The sequence below is a fragment of the Musca autumnalis genome, unplaced genomic scaffold (assembly GCF_047663935.1).
Source record: "Musca autumnalis isolate F117 unplaced genomic scaffold, ASM4766393v1 scaffold_2, whole genome shotgun sequence".
In the NCBI taxonomy this organism is placed as follows: Eukaryota; Metazoa; Arthropoda; class Insecta; order Diptera; family Muscidae; genus Musca; species Musca autumnalis.
The window spans coordinates 28,645,310-28,665,369 of NW_027411755.1; the positions used below are offsets into that span (position 1 = coordinate 28,645,310).

At 38.2% G+C, this 20,060-nt stretch overlaps 2 protein-coding genes across 2 annotated transcripts in view; one reads left to right on the forward strand and one right to left on the reverse strand.

The window, feature by feature from the left end:
* The window catches only part of DIP-epsilon (Dpr-interacting protein epsilon), a 791,100-nt gene that overhangs the window by 697,580 nt on the left and 73,460 nt on the right, over positions 1-20,060 (forward strand). Inside the window, exon 7 of the mRNA XM_073965144.1 lies at positions 18,190-18,332. Coding sequence (XP_073821245.1) covers positions 18,190-18,332 — 143 coding nt within the window. The remainder of the gene's footprint in view (positions 1-18,189; positions 18,333-20,060) is intronic.
* Nepl5 (Neprilysin-like 5) lies at positions 5,420-8,162 on the reverse strand. The gene has a single exon (XM_073967384.1). It carries the CDS (start codon positions 7,649-7,651, stop codon positions 5,546-5,548), a length of 2,106 nt encoding a protein of 701 aa, XP_073823485.1. The 5' UTR covers positions 7,652-8,162; the 3' UTR covers positions 5,420-5,545.

The following is a 20,060-nucleotide window of genomic DNA, read 5'->3' on the forward strand; positions in this document are numbered from 1 at the left end:
ACGGAGGTCTTCTATTCCTATATAAACCTCCTACGGGGGTCTTCTATTCTATAGAGCACTCCTACGGAAGTCTACGGAGATCTTTTACTCTATAAAAACCTCCTACGGGGGTCTTCGATTCTACAGGAGGCTCCTTTGGAGGTCTTCTACTCTACAGAAGACTCTTTCGGAGGTCTTCTATTCTATAGATGTTTCCTTCGGAGGTCTTCTATTCTATAGAAGTCTTCTATTCTATAGAAACCTCCTACGGAGGTCTTCTATTCTATAGAAACCTCCTACGGAGGTCTTCTATTCTATAGAAACCTCCTACGGAGGTCTTCTATTCTATAGAAACCTCCTACGGAGGTCTTCTATTCTATAGAAACCTCCTACGGAGGTCTTCTACTCTATAGAAACCTCCTACGGAGGTCTTCTATTCTATAGAAACCTCCTACGGAGGTCTTCTATTCTATAGAAACCTCCTACGGAGGTCTTCTATTCTATAGAAACCTCCTACGGAGGTCTTCTATTCTATAGAAACCTCCTACGGAGGTCTTCTATTCTATAGAAACCTCCTACGGAGGTCTTCTATTCTATAGAAACCTCCTACGGAGGTCTTCTATTCTATAGAAACCTCCTACGGAGGTCTTCTATTCTATAGAAACCTCCTACGGAGGTCTTCTATTCTATAGAAACCTCCTACGGAGGTCTTCTATTCTATAGAAACCTCCTACGGAGGTCTTCTATTCTATAGAAACCTCCTACGGAGGTCTTCTATTCTATAGAAACCTCCTACGGAGGTCTTCTATTCTATAGAAACCTCCTACGGAGGTCTTCTATTCTATAGAAACCTCCTACGGAGGTCTTCTATTCTATAGAAACCTCCTACGGAGGTCTTCTATTCTATAGAAACCTCCTACGGAGGTCTTCTATTCTATAGAAACCTCCTACGGAGGTCTTCTATTCTATAGAAACCTCCTACGGAGGTCTTCTATTCTATAGAAACCTCCTACGTAGGTCTTCTATTCTATAGAAACCTCCTACGGAGGTCTTCTTTTCTATAGAAACCTCCTACGGAGGTCTTCTTTTCTATAGAAACCTCCTACGGAGGTCTTCTTTTCTATAGAAACCTCCTACGGAGGTCTTCTATTCTATAGAAACCTCCTACGGAGGTCTTCTATTCTATAGAAACCTCCTACGGAGGTCTTCTATTCTATAGAAACCTCCTACGGAGGTCTTCTATTCTATAGAAACCTCCTACGGAGGTCTTCTATTCTATAGAAAACTCCTACGTAGGTCTTCTATTCTATAGAAACCTCCTAGGGAGGTCTTCTATTCTATAGAAACCTCCTACGGAGGTCTTCTATTCTATAGAAACCTCCTAGGGAGGTCTTCTATTCTATAGAAACCTCCTACGGAGGTCTTCTATTCTATAGAAACCTCCTACGGAGGTCTTCTATTCTATAGAAACCTCCTACGGAGGTCTTCTATTCTATAGAAACCTCCTACGGAGGTCTTCTATTCTATAGAAACCTCCTACGGAGGTCTTCTATTCTATAGAAACCTCCTACGGAGGTCTTCTATTCTATAGAAACCTCCTACGGAGGTCTTCTATTCTATAGAAACCTCCTACGGAGGTCTTCTATTCTATAGAAACCTCCTACGGAGGTCTTCTATTCTATAGAAACCTCCTACGGAGGTCTTCTATTCTATAGAAACCTCCTACGGAGGTCTTCTATTCTATAGAAACCTCCTACGGAGGTCTTCTATTCTATAGAAACCTCCTACGGAGGTCTTCTATTCTATAGAAACCTCCTACGGAGGTCTTCTATTCTATAGAAACCTCCTACGGAGGTCTTCTATTCTATAGAAACCTCCTACGTAGGTCTTCTATTCTATAGAAACCTCCTACGGAGGTCTTCTTTTCTATAGAAACCTCCTACGGAGGTCTTCTTTTCTATAGAAACCTCCTACGGAGGTCTTCTTTTCTATAGAAACCTCCTACGGAGGTCTTCTATTCTATAGAAACCTCCTACGGAGGTCTTCTATTCTATAGAAACCTCCTACGGAGGTCTTCTATTCTATAGAAACCTCCTACGGAGGTCTTCTATTCTATAGAAACCTCCTACGGAGGTCTTCTATTCTATAGAAAACTCCTACGTAGGTCTTCTATTCTATAGAAACCTCCTAGGGAGGTCTTCTATTCTATAGAAACCTCCTACGGAGGTCTTCTATTCTATAGAAACCTCCTAGGGAGGTCTTCTATTCTATAGAAACCTCCTACGGAGGTCTTCTATTCTATAGAAACCTCCTACGGAGGTCTTCTATTCTATAGAAACCTCCTACGGAGGTCTTCTATTCTATAGAAACCTCCTACGGAGGTCTTCTATTCTATAGAAACCTCCTACGGAGGTCTTCTATTCTATAGAAACCTCCTACGGAGGTCTTCTATTCTATAGAAACCTCCTACGGAGGTCTTCTATTCTATAGAAACCTCCTACGGAGGTCTTCTATTCTATAGAAACCTCCTACGGAGGTCTTCTATTCTATAGAAACCTCCTACGGAGGTCTTCTATTCTATAGAAACCTCCTACGGAGGTCTTCTATTCTATAGAAACCTCCTACGGAGGTCTTCTATTCTATAGAAACCTCCTACGCACAATGGTTCAGGAATCGATTTTTCTGGCCAAAAATCAAAATTTTGTTTTGTAACAGATATTTAATTTCTATATGGAATTCGATAGTAAACATATTGGAACTAAGGAAACCAAAAAATTAGGTCAAAATATTGGAAGGTGCGGGCGCCCCTAAAGACGAACATTTTTCGAATTTTTGAGAAATACAGAATTTTTGAAAACTTCTGGAGAAAGAAATAGCTATTTCTCGGAAACTATAACATAAATTGCGTTCGCTGTTTTTTTGTTAGGTAGGTAGGATTGTGTCCTTAAAAAATAAATTAAACAAATTACCGTGGCGTTTACACAACATGAGCTATTTTATTTTTCCTCAGGTACTAAATTTTATGAAATTCCAAATTTAGTGGACTAGAACTTTTGTGGAACAACATGGAACATTGTTCTGTTTCCACAGAAATATGCCCGAAAGTCTCCTCTTTTAGCCCATATATACTTTTGTTCCCGTCCCGTTCCGTCCGTTTAACACTTTTTTAAATTTATTGAAATTACATGGATAAAAATGTGTGTTTTTCCATACCAATTCCCATATGAATTACAGCTTTTTTACACAAATTAAAATTTTTTGGAGTATATGAGTTTTCATATGAGTTATATAAGTTTTATGAACACCCAAGGACCATTTTATTTTAATTTTTGAAAAAATTTAAATTTTTTGCATTTTTTAATGTGAAAAATTTGTGAAAAAAATTTTAATTTTTTTTTTCGAAAATTTTTTTTTAATTTTTTTTTGGCATTTTTATAGTTTATTTATTGGCGTTTGACCATCTTTAATATATAAGAAGATATAAAAACACAAAAGCACTGATATTTTGATAAAAAATAGTAAAAAAATTCAAAAGTTTAACTTTGACATTGAATTCCTCTGCAACTATCAGACCGAATTTGACCGCTTATAATTCACCGGAAAGCTAGTTGTGTTATCTGTCTAACAAAAAAAGAATTGTGAAAATATCTCTATCCGTTCAAAAGTTACAGAATTTTGACCAGGAAAAAACGATTCTGAACCACTGTGCTACGGAGGTCTTCTATTCTCTAAAAGCCTCCTACGGAGGTCTTCAATTCCTATAGAAACCTCCTATGGAGGTCTTCTATTCCTACAGAAACCTCCTATGGAGGGCTTCTATTCCTATAGAAACCTCCTACGGAGGTCTTCTATTCTATAGAAACCTCCTACGAAGGTCTTCTATTCTATAGAAACCTCCTACGGAGGTCTTCTATTCTATAGAAACATCCTACGGAGGTCTTCTATTCTATAGAAACCTCCTACGGATCTCTTCTATTCTATAGAAACCTCCTACGGATCTCTTCTATTCTATAGAAACCTCCAACGGAGTTCTTCTTTTCTATAGAAACCTCCTACGGAGTTCTTCTATTCTATAGAAACCTCCTACGGAGGTCTTCTATTCTATAGAAACCTGCTACGGAGGTCTTCTATTCTATAGAAACCTGCTACGGAGGTCTTCTATTCTATAGAAACCTGCTACGGAGGTCTTCTATTCTATAGAAACCTGCTACGGAGGTCTTCTATTCTATAGAAACCTCCTACGGAGGTCTTCTATTCTATAGAAACCTCCTACGGAGGTCTTCCTTAAAAGGTCTTCTAATCTATAGAAGGCCCCTGCCGAGGTCTTCTATTCTATGGAAATCTCCTACGGAGGTTTTCTATTCTATTCCTATAGAAACCTCCTACGGAGGTCTTCTATTCCTATATAAACCTCCTACGGGGGTCTTCTATTCTATAGAACACTCCTACGGAAGTCTACGGAGATCTTTTACTCTATAGAAACCTCCTACGGGGGTCTTCGATTCTACAGGAGGCTCCTTTGGAGGTCTTCTACTCTACAGAAGACTCTTTCGGAGGTCTTCTATTCTATAGATGTTTCCTTCGGAGGTCTTCTATTCTATAGAAGTCTCCTATGGGGTCTTTTTTCTATAGAAGTCTCCTTCGGAGTTATTCAATTCTATAAAAGGCTCCTTCGGTAGTCTTCTATTCTATAGAAGGCTCTTTCGGAGGTCTTAAAATCTATAGAAGGCTCCTTCGGAGGCCCTCTTTTCTATAGAAGGATCCTTTGGAGGTATTCTATTCTAAAGAAGACTCCTTTGGAGGTCTTCTATTCTATAGAAGGCTTCTTCGGAGGTCTTCTATTCTATAGAATGCTTCTTCGGAGGTCTTCTATAGGAGGCTCCTTTGGAGGTCTTCTATTATATAGAAACCTCCTTCGGAGGTCTTCTATTCTATAGAAGTTTTCTTCGGAGGTCTTCTATTCTATAGAAGTATCCTTCGGAGGCCTTCTATTCTATAGAAGTATCCTTCGGAGGTCTTCTATTCTATAGAATGCTCTTTCGGAGGCCTTCTCTTCTATAGAAACCTCCTTCGTGGGTCTTCTATTCTATAGGAAGCTCCTTTGGAGGTCTTCTATTCTATAGAAACCTCTTTCGGAGGTCTTCTATGCTATAGAAGATTCCTTCTGAGGTCTTCTAACTCTATAAAAGTCTCCTTAGGAGGTCTTATAATCTATAGAAGGCTCCTTCGGACCTATTCTATAGAAGGATCCTTTGGAGGTCTTCTATTCTAAAGAAGACTTCTTTGTAGGTCTTCTATTCTATAGAAGGCTTCTTCGGAGGTCTTCTATTCTATAGAAGGCGCATTCGGTAGTCCGGCCTCTACTGTGGCCTTTTCCCTAGCCCCCTTTGCAGCAGTTAATACTTACGAAGCTTTTCCCACGATAGCAGTAGAAGACTTATTTAATATGTCCTTTATTGCTTATCACAAGTTTTTTATTTCATTTAAAAATATATTTATATTCCAGATCCTAGCTACATACATATATACAATTTCAAGAATCCACACCTCCGCTCATTCCTCCACTTCACCACAGCTTACAACGATGGCGTGACTGCATTTTATCCCTTTTCTCACAACCAAATGCTTTGGAAAATTCCTCAAAATTGGCCAGGGTCTGTAACACCCTCAGCTCATCCATGGCATGATCCAAATATGCCGAATGTGTCAGCTTCGGGTGGACTTTACCGCAAAAGAATTGGGCAAAGTTGATAAAGAATACCTGCTGCGGTGTAAACTGAGCCAAGAAACGGGAACGCAGATGTTTGGTCGTTGCATAAGTTACATTCGATCGGGTGGGTGAAAAATAGGCATTGAAGGCCAAACGTATGCCCTCATAATCGGCTAGCTTTTCATTGAGACTTCGCGAACCGGTGGCAAGTTCATTTTGCATGCACCTCAAACCCTGCATAAAACGTTGATTCGCCGAGATTTCTTCACTGGGACCCATAATATTACCGCTGGCATCATAATCTATGCCGGAGGAGTCAAAGCCATGCAGCATTTCATGGGCCAAAGTGAAGCCTAGGACGGAATATTTGTAGATATCTTTCAGATTGCGATGATAGATGGGCATGTGTAGGAAACCATAGGGTATGACCACCAAATTGCGTGACTTTAGATAAAGTGGTGAGGAGGAGGATCCCACCCATTCGGCTGATATCACTGCTTCATCATTGAGCATATCCTGATGGCTAATGGGATCCAGGGTTTCGTGGCTGCGCTCCACCATTAGCCGTAGGAGGCTTAGTTGATTGGCATAAAAGTTATTGGCATCCAGGGTCACCTTCTCGTAGTAGAGATTAAAATAGTCCCCGGTAACATTGCGAGGAGCAAAACCAATGCGTAGCTGCATGGCTTGGATTTTCTGCAGTTGAGTTTGGACAATGGGTTCGGGTAATTGCAGACGATTGTCGTTTAAAATGGCATGGAAGGTCTCCTTGAGGTGCTCGAACAATTTTTGCACCTGGACATCTGTCTTGGCGGCATCCTTGTAGTAATGTTGACCCACCACATAACTCATGGCCAAAGGCATGGCCCGCCGCAGACTGGCTATGCACTCTTGCCTTGATATCTCTGCTGGGCCTTGGGTCTTGAGATAGAGTAAGAATTTTATCATAATATAATTGCAAAGGGTGGAGGGTTCTACGGTGTTGAGGAGTTTCACCAAGCTGCGCATATAGGGTATGTTTTGTATAATCACTGTGGTGCTTAGATCTGTGTCGGGGCCCTTGAGTTCCTTGAGATAGGCCAACCAATCTATTTGCGGCATGTATTCTTGCAGATAACCCAATTGCATTTCCTTGGGACCCTCTTCATCCTCTAGTTCCTGCAACTTGTGCAACTGGAACTCAAAACGATTGACTTCGCGGGCTATTTCATTTGCCAAACGTTTGGTTTGGCCAATGTCCATGAGCAGCTCGATGATGACACCCTCACCCATGGCCAAGGTCTCGGCCAAATCCGGTTTGTCCAAGTAAATGCTCATGGTAGAGGATTCATCCCAGCGTGGCAGTACCTGTTCCTTGAGTAGCACCCCATTCAATCCATAGAGCCTTAGTTTGGCTATGGCCTCCAGCCAATCAAATTTATCGGCATTCCATTTACGTCCACCCTGCTTGGCCAAAACATACCAATGTACCCCTGGTCCGGGTTGAATCAACTGCAAATACTTCTTCAAATTGTAGGGCTTGACTTTTTTACAGGATTTATAATAGGTGCGTATTTTGTTGTACAATGAAGACATTTGCTCCCACACCAATGTCGGGGGTTGATGGCCAGCCGCCTCTGTGGTGGTTGCTGGGGTTTCATCACTTCCCCCCGCACTGCTGCCGCTGCCCGGTGACTTCCTTAACAAATGCTCCAACTTTTTATTCAGCTCATAATCCATTAAACCCAAGACATCACCATAATCCATTTCATCGATATGCTGTTGATACCACTTGCCACAGGCATACTGATAGAAGTTGTCGCAGGGTCGTTGCTGTCCGTCCACGTCCATGTAACGTTCAATGTTGATGGCCGCCAATTGATTGATGTTCTGGGTTTGATTGTGTGTCTGGCGACAATTTGTCGGTGTTGTACGCCAGATTATTGACGCCAACAGGCCAAAGACAATGCTGAGCTTTAACATGGTTGCTCGGCAAGGATTTATTCTTCAACGTTTTTGTGGGAGATTTTTCTGTTTTGGTTGTTTTCTTTTGGTGTTTTTTTTTTTGCTTTTTGGTGTGAGTCCAGACTTGCTGGCCCAAAATGTTATTTTATGATTTTTTCTTCTTTTACTTTAGATTTTTATTTATTTTTCACTTTAACTTTAACCGGTAAATAGTTTTGTCTGTGCTCTCAAATTGCAATCTTCCAGCTTCACCCACTTGTTGCCTTCAACTAAATCTTGTTTAGATTTTAAACTGCCAGCCATACTCTTTTTATTTTTTTTTCTCATTTTATATTCTAGATTTTGTTATTGTTGTAATATTTTTTTCTTTCTTTTTGTTGTATTATGGCCCCCACTTTGTCAGCCACTCATCATTTTGTCTAGCATCTTCATAGGCCATTGCGACTTTTTTTCGCATCAAATTTTTCCCCATGTTTTTCTTCGGTTTTGTTTATTCTCTTTTTCTCTCTATGGGTCTCTCCGGACTTTAATTCCGCCGTATGTTTTTTCATTAACATTTTGTTCTATGAATAGATTTAGAATTGTTTTGTTATTTAAATTTCAATTTTTAATGTTATATGTCATCTTAAGTTGTTATCTGTTTTTAGCAGGTACCCTACTCCAAGCGGGGTGGGCATTATTAGCTCATAATGGCACATATATTTCGATTGACAAAACCACGATTATGGAACAGACGTAGACGTCTATAAAATTCTGTTTCAAAATCCACGATTATAGACCAGAAGTTGGCCTATAAAATTGTCTTTAAAAAAACACGATTATAGAACAGACGTGGGTCTATAAAATTGTCTCTGAAAATCCACGTATATGGACCAGAAGTGGGCCTATAAAATTGTCTATAAAAATCCACGTTTTAAGGCTAGACGTATGTCTATAAAATTGTCTTTGAAATTCCAGGATTCAAGGCTAGAAATGGGTCTATAAAATTGTCTCTACAAATCCACGACTATAGATCAGCGGTGGGCCTATAAAATTGTCTCTGAAAATCCACGATTATGGACCAGAAGTGGGCCTATAAAATTGTCTATAAAATCCACGTTTTAAGGCTAGACGTATGTCTATAAAATTGTCTTTGAAATTCCAGGATTCAAGGCTAGAAATGGGTCTATAAAATTGTCTCTACAAATCCACGACTATAGATCAGCGGTGGGCCTATAAAATTGTCTCTGAAAATCCACGATTATGGACCAGAAGTGGGCCTATAAAATTGTCTATAAAAATCCACGTTTTAAGGCTAGACGTGTGTCTATAAAATTGTCTCTGAAACATTTGTCTTAAAAAATTCTGTAGGCCTATAAAATTGTCTTTAAAAATCCACGATTACTGACCAGAGGTGGGCCATAAAATTGTTTTTAAAAATTCACGATTATAGACTAAAGGTGGGCCTATAAAATTGTCTCTAAAATTCACGATTAAAGGCTAGAGATGGGTGTATAAAATTGTCTTTAAAAATCGAATATTATAGAACAGAGGTGGGCCTATAAAATTGTCTTTAAAATCCACGAGATTATAGGCCAGAGTTGGGCTTATAAAATTGTCTTTAAAAATCCACGATTATAGAACAGAATTGGGCCTAAAAAATTGTCTTTAAAAATCCACGATTTTAGACCAGAATTGGACCATAAAAATGTCGTAAATAATCCACAATTATAGGCCAGAGTTTGGTTTATAAAATTGTCTTTAAAAATCCACGATTACAGACCAAAGTTGGGCCTAGAAAATTGTCTTTAAGAATCCACGATTATAAACCAGAGTTGGGCCTATAAAATTGTCTTTAAAAATCCACGAGTATAGACCAGAGTTGGGCCTATAAAATTGTCTTTAAAAATACACGATTATAGACTAGAGTTTGGATTATAAAATTGTCTTTAAAACTCCACGATTATAGACCAGAATTGGGCTTATAAAATTGTCTTTAAAAATGCACGGTTAAGCTTTTAAAATTGTGTTGAAAAATCCACGATTATAAACCAGAGTTGGGCCTTTAAAATTGTCTTTAAAAGTCCACGATTATAGACTAGAGTTTGGTTTATAAAATTCCACGATTACAGACCAGAGTTGGGCTTATAAACTTGTCTTTAAAAATGTACGGTTATGCCTCTAAAATTGTCTTTAAAAATCCACGTTTATAAACCAGAGCGGGGCCTATAAAATTGTCTTTAAAAATCCACGATTATAGACCAGAATTGGGCCTATAAAATTACCTTTAAAAATCCACGATCATAGACCAGAGCTGGCCCATAAAATTGTCGTAAAAAATCCACGATTATAGACCAGAATTGGGCCTATAAAATTGCCTTTAAAAATCCACGATCATAGACCAGAGCTGGCTCATAAAATTGCCATTAAAAATCCACGATTATAGACCAGAGTTGGGCCTATAAAATTGTCTGTTGTAAACCAGAGTTGGGCCTATAAAATTGTCTTTAAAAATCTACGATTATAGACCAGAGTGGGCCTATAAAATTGTCTTTAAAAATACCCGATTATAGACCAGAATTGGGCCTATAAAATTGTGTTTAAAAATCCACGATTATAGACCATAGTAGGGCCTATAAAAATGTATTAAAAAATCCACTATTATAGACCAGAGTTTGATTTAAAAGATTGTCTTTAAAAAACCACGATTATAGACCAAAGTTGGGCCTATGAAACTGTTTTTAAGAATCCACGATTATAGACCAAAGTTGGGCTTATAAATTTGTCTTTAAAAATCCACGATTATAGACCAGAGTTGGGCCTCGATTACACATCAAAGTTGGGCCTATAAAATTTTCTTTAAGAATCCGCGATTATATACCTGAGTTGGGACTTTAAAATTGTCTTTAGAAATGCACGATTAGGCCTTTAAAATTGTGTTTAAAAATCCACGATTATAAACCAGAGTTGGGCCTATAAAATTGTCTTTAAAAATGCACGATTATAGACCAAAGTTGGGCCTATGAAACTGTCTTTAAGAATCCACGATTATAGACCAGAGTTGGGCTTATAAATTTGTCTTTAAAAATCCACGATTATAGACCAGAGTTGGGCCTATAAAATTTTCTTTAAAAATCCTCGATTACACATCAAAGTTGGGCCTATAAAATTTTCTTTAAGAATCCGCGATTATATACCAGAGTTGGGCCTTTAAAATTGTCTTTAGAAATGCACGATTAGGCCTTTAAAATTGTGTTTAAAAATCCACAATTATAAACCAGAGTTGGGCCTATAAAATTGTCTTTAAAAATGCATGATTATAGACCAGAGTTGGGCCTACAAAATTGTCTTTAAAAAACCACGATTATAGACCAAAGTTGGGCCTATGAAACTGTCTTTAAGAATCCACGATTATAGACCAGAGTTGGGCCTATAAAATTGTCTCAAAAAATCCACTATTATAGACCAGAGTTTGGTTTATAAGATTGTCTTTAAAAAACCACGATTATAGACCAAAGTTGGGCCTATGAAACTGTCTTTAAGAATCCACGATTATAGACCAGAGTTGGGCTTATAAATTTGTCTTTAAAAATCCACGATTATAGACCAGAGTTGGGCCTATAAATTTTCTTTAAAAATCCTCGATTACATATCAAAGTTGGGCCTATAAAATTTTCTTTAAGAATCCGCGATTATATACCAGAGTTGGGCCTTTAAAATTGTCTTTAGAAATGCACGATTAGGCCTTTAAAATTGTGTTTAAAAATCCACGATTATAAACCAGAGTTGGGCCTATAAAATTGTCTTTAAAAATGCACGATTATAGACCAGAGTTGGGCCTACAAAATTGTCTTTAAAAAACCACGATTATAGACCAAAGTTGGGCCTATGAAACTGTCTTTAAGAATCCACGATTATAGACCAGAGTTGGGCCTATAAAATTGTCTTTAAAAATCCGCGATTATAGACCAGATTTGGGTTTATAAAATTGTCTTTAAAAATCCTCGATTACAGCTCAAAGTGGGGCCTATAAAATTGTCTTTAAGAAGCCACGATTATAGACCAGAGTTGGGCTTATAAAATTGTCTTTAAAAGTCCACGTTTATAAACCGGAAAGGGGCCTTTAAAATTGTCTTTAGAAATATACGATTATAGACCGAAGGTGGGCCTATAAAACTGTCATTAAAAATCGACAATTATAGACCAGTGGGAGCCTAAAAATTGTCTTAAAAAATCTACGATTATACACCAGAGTTTGGTCTATAAAATTGTCTTTAAAAATCCAAGATTATAGACTAGAGTTGGGTCTATAAAATTGTCTTTAAAAATCCAAGATTATAGACTAGAGTTTGGTTTATAAAATTGTCGTTAAGAATCCGCGATTATAGACCAGAGTTGAACTTATAAAATTGTCTTCAAAAATGCACGATTAGGCCTTTAAAATTGTGTTTAAAAATCCACGATTATAAACCAGAGTTGGGCCTATAAAATTGTCTTTAAAAATGCACGATTATAGACCAGAGTTGGGCCTACAAAATTGTCTTTAAAAATCCACGATTATAGACCAGAGTTGGGCCTATAAAATTGTTTTTAGAAATATACGATTATAGACCGCAAGATGGCCTTTAAACTTGTTTTTAAAAATGCACGATTATGACCACAGGTGGGCTTTCTGAAGGAACTCAAGGTACCTGACACCGATTTAAGTACAAAACATACCCTTTATGCGCAGCTGCTAAGTACCGTGGAACCCTCCACACTTTGCTATTATGTTATGATAAAATTCTTAATCTATCTCAAGACCAAAGGCCCGGCGGGGATATCAAAGCTAAAATGCATTGCCATCTTAAGGTGTACCATGCCATGGGCCACGAGTTATGTGGCGGATCAGCACTACTACAAGAATGCCCGAAGGCAGATTTCCAGGTGAAAAGTTGTTTGAGCATTTCAAGGAGATCATTTAGGGTTCTTCCTAAGGCCCCTTTCAAAGGAAAGGGTGCTTCTTAAGGTTTTTTTTTAAAGGAAATGGTGCTTTTTAAGGCCTTTTCCAAAGGAAAGGGTGCCTGTCAAGGCTTTTCACAGGAAAGGGTGCTTCGTAAGAGGAAATAGTGCTTCTTAAGTCCCCTTTTTCAAAAGAAAGGCTACTTCTTAAGTCCCTCTTCAGCGAAAAGGCTACTTCTTAAGTCCCTTTTCAAAGAAAAGGGTACTTGCCAAGGCTACTTTTAAGGGAAAGGGTGCTTCTTTAGGCCCTTTTCAAAGGAAAGGTTTCTTCCCAAAGGGTGCATCTTAAGGCATTTTTTAAATGGAAGTGGTGCTTTTTAAGGCCCTTTTCAGGGGAAATAGTGCTTCCTAAGACCCTTTTCAGGCGAAAGGGTGCTTCCTAAGGCCGTTTCCAAATGAAAAGCTGCTTCCTAAGGCCTTTCTCAAAGGAAATTGTGCATCTTAAGGCCTTTTACAAAGGCCCTTAAGTAATTTTTCAAAGGAAAGGGTGCTTCCGTTTTCATAGTAAATGGTGCATCTCAAGGCATTTGTCAAGGGAAGTGGTGCTTCTTAAGGTCTATTGCAAAGGAAAGGGTGCTTCTTAAGTCCTCTTTCAAAATAAAGTGTGCTTCTTAAAGCCCTTTTAAAAAGAAAGGGTGCTTCTATAATTTTATTTCAAAGAGAAGGGTGCGTCCTGTGGCCTTTTCGAAATGAAAGGGTGCTTCTCTAATTTTATTTCAAAGAGAAGGATGCGCCCTGTGTCCTTTTCGAAATGAAAGGGTTCTTCCCAAGGCCCCTTTCAAGGGAAAGAGTGTTTCTCAAGGCTTTTTTCAAAGGAAGTGGTGTTTCTTAAGGACTTTTTCAAAGGAAAGGATGCTTCTTAAAGCATTTTTAAAACGAAAGGGTTCTTCTTAAGGCCCCTTTTTCAAAAGAAAGGCTACTTTTTACGGTCCTTTTCATATGAAAGGCTACTTCTCAAGGCCTCTTGCAAAGGAAATTCTACTTCTTAAGGGTCTTTTCGAAGGAAAGTCTTCAGAAGTAGATCCATTTCAAAAGAAAGGCTACTTCCATTTTCAAAAGAAAGGATTCTTCCCAAGGCCCCTTTAAAAGGAAAGGGTGTTTCTTAATGCTTCCTAAGGCCTTTTTCAAAGGAAAGGTTGCCTCGTAAAGCCTTTTTCAAAGGAAGTGGTGTTTCTTAAGGTATTTTTCAAAGGAAAGGGTGCTTCTTAAGACCTTTTACAAAGGCAAGGGTGCTTCTTAAGGCCTTTTTCAAAGGAAAGGGTGCTTCTCAAGGACTTTTTTAAGAAAAAGGGTGCTTCTCAAGGACATTTCAAGGAAAAGGTTGTTTCTCAAAAACCTTTTCAAAGGAAAAAGGTGCTTCTCACGAACCTTTTTCAAAGGAAAGATTGCTTCTCAAAGACCTTTTCAAAGGAAAGGTAAGTAAGTGTAATGTTGCCGGCATTACCTGATTATTTCAGCCATGAACTACTTCTCTGCTAGTGGTGTCGTAAGATATGCCATACGGACTCGGCGATAAAAAGTAGGACCCACATCATTTAGCCAATATAAGTTGGCGTGCACTCATTGATATGCGAGAAGTCTTCTTTATCCCTTCGAGGATAACCCTCCAAAGAAGTACTTAACGTTTGGTGATTTAGTCGATAAATGGAGCTCATCGTCTATAACAACACGAAGAACGCGATCCAGCAGATGACACAGCCAACTGATGAGCTTGTGTGTAAGGTGACCACATGCATGGTCATCCTCCCACGGACAATGGGTCGGATGAGTCTGTGTTAATTCCGGGGCAATCTGGTATCACTGACCTGGTAAGCGTAGACACAGTCGCTTCCATTATCCTCATTTGCTAGAATTTATGGATAGAATTGCACCCCAAGTTTGGTGCTTGACTTTCTTAATTTCCATATTCAAGCAAATCCCCCTTAACAATTGTGCATTGCATAGTTTTCTGTCCTTCCTCGGAATACCTGGGGAATCTTTAGTGAATTTCTTTACAAATCCATTGTTTTTAAAGTAAATTGTTTCTTATATAAAGTCCAGATTTTCTTTAAATTCATATTAATATTAATTTCACAAAATCATAAGCTAACTTTACCGCATTTCTAGATGTGTGAGAATAAATGTTCTTTATACATTGCCAAGGTCATCATCATCATCTTTCATAAATATGACTGGCGTCGCCGGCTTTGTGTCTCTGCATTATTATTATCTTCATCTTCATATCATATTGTCGGACTCTCTTCATCATCGTCATCATCACATTACGTGTAATTCTATTGTTCCATTGTTGTCCATTGACATTTAAAGGAAATATTCATTGCAAATACGAAGTATTCTTATTACAACGATAATAGGGTAGAAGACCTTCCTTCAAAGGCCCATACATTTATACCTAGGTGTTTAAAAAACGACGTTCGTACAAGATCAAGCAGCAGGGTAACGAGGGTCCTTTTGTGTTTTTACAACCTCCAACACCATGTTTATAAATCCCACACTTCACCGTAGGAAGCTTTCTCCGTCGGAGGATTATATAAAATAGACGACATCCGTAGGAGAAGACCTTCTTTGGAGGCTTCTGTAGAACAGAAGACATCCGTTGGAGGCTTCTATAGAATAGAAGATCTCCTTAGGAGGCATCTATAGAATAGAAGACATCCCCAGGAGGCTTCTATAGAATAGAAGACCTCCCTAGGAGGCTTCTATAGAATAGAAGACCTCCCTAGGAGGTCTCTATAGAATAGAAGACTTCCCTAGGAGGGTTCTATAGAATAGAAGACCTCCCTAGGAGGCTTGTATAGAATAGAAGACCTCCCTAGGAGGCTTCTATAGAATATAAGACCTCCTTAGAAGGCTTCTATAGAATAGAAAACCTCTTTAGGAGGCTTCTATAGAATAACAGATCTCCGTTAGAGGCTTCTATAGAATAGAACACATCCCTTGGAGGCTTATAGAATAGAAGACCTCCGTCGGAGGCTTCTATAGAATAAAAGACCTCCGTTGGAGGCTTCTATAGAATAAAAGACCTCCGTTGGAGGCTTCTATAGAATAGAAGACCTCCGTTGGAGGCTTCTATAGCATAGAAGACCTCCCTAGGAGGTTTCTATAGAATAGAAGACCTCCCTAGGAGGCTTCTATAGAATAGAAGACCTCCCTAGGAGGCTTCTATAGCATAGAAGACCTCCCTAGGAGGTTTCTATAGAATAGAAGACCTCCCTAGGAGGCTTCTATAGAATAGAAGACCTCCGTAGGAGGCTTCTATAGCATAGAAGACCTCCCTAGGAGGTTTCTATAGAAAAGAAGACCTCCGTAGGAGGCTTCTATAGAATAGAAGACCTCCGTAGGAGGATTTTATAGAATAGAAGACCTCCGTAGGAGGATTTTATAGAATAGAAGACCTCCGTAGGAGGCTTTTATAGAATAGAAGACCTCCGTAGGAGACTTCTATAGAATAGAAGACCTCCGTAGGAGGCTTCTATAGAACAGAAGACCTCCGTTGGAGGCTTCTATAGAATAGAAGACCTCCGTGGGAGGCTTCTATAGAATAGAAGACCTCCGCAGGAGGCTACCATAGAACAGAAGACCTCCGTTGGAGGCTTCTACAGAATAGAAGACCTCCGTTGGAGGCTTCTATAGAATAGACGACCTCCGTAGAAGGCTTCTATAGAATAGAAGACCTCCGCAGGAGGCTTGTATAGGATAGAAGACCTCCGTAGGAGGCTTCTATAAAATAGAAGACCTCCGTAGGAGGCTTCTATAAAATAGAAGACCTCCGTAGGAGGCTTCTATAGAATAGAAGACCTCCGTAGGAGGCTTCTGTAAAATAGAAGACCTCTGTAGGAGGCTTCTATAAAATAGAAGACCTCCGTAGGAGGCTTCTGTAAAATAGAAGACCTCTGTAGGAGGCTTCTATAAAATAGAAGACCTCCGTATGAGGCTTCTATAGAATACAAGACCTCCGTAGGAGGCTTCTATAGAATAGAAGACCTCCGTATGAGGCTTCTATAGAATACAAGACCTCCGTAGGAGGCTTCTATAGAATAGAAGACCTCCTTAGGAGGCTTCTATAAAATAGAAGACCTCCTTAGGAGGCTTCTATAAAATAGAAGACCTCCTTAAGAGGCTTCTATAGAATAGAAGACCTCCGTAGGAGGCTTCTATAGAATAGAAGACCTCCGTGGGAGGCTTCTATAGAATAGACGACCTCCGTAGGAGGTTTCTATAGAATAGAAGACCTCCTTAGGAGGTTTCTATAGAATAGAAGACCTCCTTAGGAGGTTTCTATAGAATAGAAGACCTCCTTAGGAGGTTTCTATAGAATAGAAGACCTCCTTAGGAGGTTTCTATAGAATAGAAGACCTCCTTAGGAGGTTTCTATAGAATAGAAGACCTCCTTAGGAGGTTTCTATAGAATAGAAGACCTCCTTAGGAGGTTTCTATAGAATAGAAGACCTCCTTAGGAGGTTTCTATAGAATAGAAGACCTCCTTAGGAGGTTTCTATAGAATAGAAGACCTCCTTAGGAGGTTTCTATAGAATAGAAGACCTCCTTAGGAGGTTTCTATAGAATATAAGACCTCCTTAGGAGGTTTCTATAGAATAGAAGACCTCCTTAGAAGGCTTCTATAGAATAGGAGACCTCCTTAGGAGGCTTCTATAACTTATGAAGTAACTAACGAATTTTCTCCTAACACCCTAATACATCATCAAGTATTTACGACTTATTCTCCCGGTCTTTCATCTGTCTTATCATTGTGATGTTTCTTTTTTTTATTGGCTCACTGCTCACATTTCAATGTAAATGAATAGCAAGTTAAATGTAATAACAACTGTCAAAAATTTGCATATTTTATATTATTTCTTCTTTTCTTCAAGTGATCTTGATTATCAGAATGCTGTAAGAAAAAAAAATATTTTAAAATTTTTATAAAAATTATTTATGAGTCTAATGACTTTTGAAAACAAAAAATATGAGGTGTTATTAACAAGAGAAAAGCAAAATGAAACAATATTCAGTAAATAAAACAAGATTGAAGATTTCAATGACCTATGCTTCCGTAAAATGTGAGTGAACATTACATATATGATAGCTAGGGCGAGACATCGTGAAGCAACGACATTGCACACGGCACAACCACCATTGAGTCCTAGGCCAGACATTATATTCTTCATCGGTGGCAAAATTCCTTAGGATATTATATGCAGAACATCTTTACAAGAACGTCACTTTGTTTGGAGAGAACGACGTAAAGGAGGCGCCACATCACTGAGCTGTAATCATTCATATGCAAAAGTCGTCTCTTGTTACTTTGGTAATGTTCGTGGAAAATAGTTTTTTTAGATTAGGCAAGAAATATGACGATGAAACTTCATGGCGTATACGTTGTGTCACCAATTATACGACCAGAAGCACTGATAAAATTTTATAAGTTTAACAACACCTTTTACATTTGAAACTCAAATATTTAAGTTCAGTATTTCAATCAGAATCATATTTTCCTTTTACCTAATTTATATCGTTATTTTCTTTCTTCTTACTTCTTTTTTTCCAATTTCTGCCACGTTATGGACTCGATGCAGAACTGAAACAATACCCGGTAATCCATCATATAAAGCAACAATGCGTTTACACATCAACAATGTACAAAAAAGTGATTATGGCAGCTACAAGTGTGTTGCCAAAAATCCTCGTGGTGAAATGGATGGTACCATAAAACTTTACAGTAAGTATTTTCCCTTTTTAATAGTTACCATCACCCCCGTTTATAAAGAAAATATTGCAAAATGACTTAAGTCGCTTTTTAACAAAATAATAATTTATAAACTAAAGAATTAAATTATAATCAATACTCCAGAGCACTATATTTTCTAGAACTCCAATTTATAGTCTTATATATATATATTTTTTTAAGATTTTGTTTCATAGACTTTGTAAATAATTATTCCTAAAAAGGTCTAACTCTAAACCATTCCGATTTTGCAACAACTTTTTACTGATTTTCTTAGCGAGACTTTGTGGCGTATGCATAATATCATCAATTACACGACCATAGGTACTGACATAATTATTTGTGATTGCGAAGGCTATCTCTCTGATAGAATAGCCCATTCATGGTAACATTTCAAAGCAAAGCATTCAAAATTAAAAAAATTAAGATCACCGCGGTTTAAAATCTTTTCTTAGTTCCACAAACGTTTTGTATAGAGATATCTGGGCGAGTAAATTTTGAATATCATGGCGCATGCCTCATGTTACTACTTATACGACCAGCCGAATATTTGGAAGTTAAAAATCTCATTTTTGATGTATTTACCACAGTTCAAGAAAAAGGAAGAAAAATGGAATTTAAGGGACTGCGTCAGAAGAACAAAATATTTTACAAAAATACTCGCCATTCGATTTGACTAAAGACATGAATCTTAAAATAAAGATACCATAGCGCCAAGCGAAAATACAAACCAATTTTCCAAAGCTGTCCCCAGCTTTTGCATATAATGCAAAAAAGGCATCACGATATAAGTCAGAAAATTGACCTACGGCAAAATGCTCCTTTGGCTTCTTAATATGCTCACCAAGGGGTTACGTCCTCAAAAGAAACTATGCAACACCCAGACAATGGATTCCAATTTGTATCACAGTGTCATACGTCGCTTTCTAATTATGTTCTCGCCCACGACGGCTTTTGAACGTCGAAGACTTTCTAATTATGTCCTCGCCCAAGATAGCTTCGTTCCCATGTAAGTTTTTGAGCTCTACGTGATGATTTAACTTCTATCAGTTTTGCTTAAGTTCAAGCCCACGACGGCTCCTAAACATAACGAGAAAATTAATTACTACGATCACCTTATTTATGTTTAGGATCTGGCACACGCCGGCTCTTGAACTCCAAGAGAAAATTGAACTGCGATCACTTTATGTTTAGATTCAGGCCCACAACAACTCTTGAAATCCACCATATAAATGTATTCATGGGTTTTTCTGACCCTATACGGCACACTGTAACTTATTTTATTGGTTATACAAATTTCCACTCATATTCGAAGATTAAATGAAACACACACTTCTGCGCATGCGATATTTATAGGTTTTATATTAAGGTTGACCTCTCTTTCTGCCCTTTTATATCCCGGCAGCTGTTTTTTAATCGACGGACATAACTTCATTTTTTCTTTTTAGTCCTAGAACATAGTTTCAAAAACGTTTTTAAAAAATTACGGGACAATGTTTTCCAAAAAATATACAAACCTAGAAAAATATAACAATAAATATTTTTCCAAGGCAAACAAGGACCCTAGACTCATGCGAAAAGATTTTTTAACTACTTGAAAAATAATCTTCAATCCTTATTGTTTATTCTTTAACCCACTGGCCTTAAAATTATATTCATTAAATTGCCTACCGATCTACCGGCCTTAAATAATATTCTTTAAACCACTGGCCTCTAGTCATT

Excerpts from the sequence above, each read along its gene's own strand:
- Nepl5 (XM_073967384.1), bottom strand. The coding sequence starts at position 7,651 with ATGTTAAAGCTCAGCATTGTCTTTGGCCTGTTGGCGTCAATAATCTGG.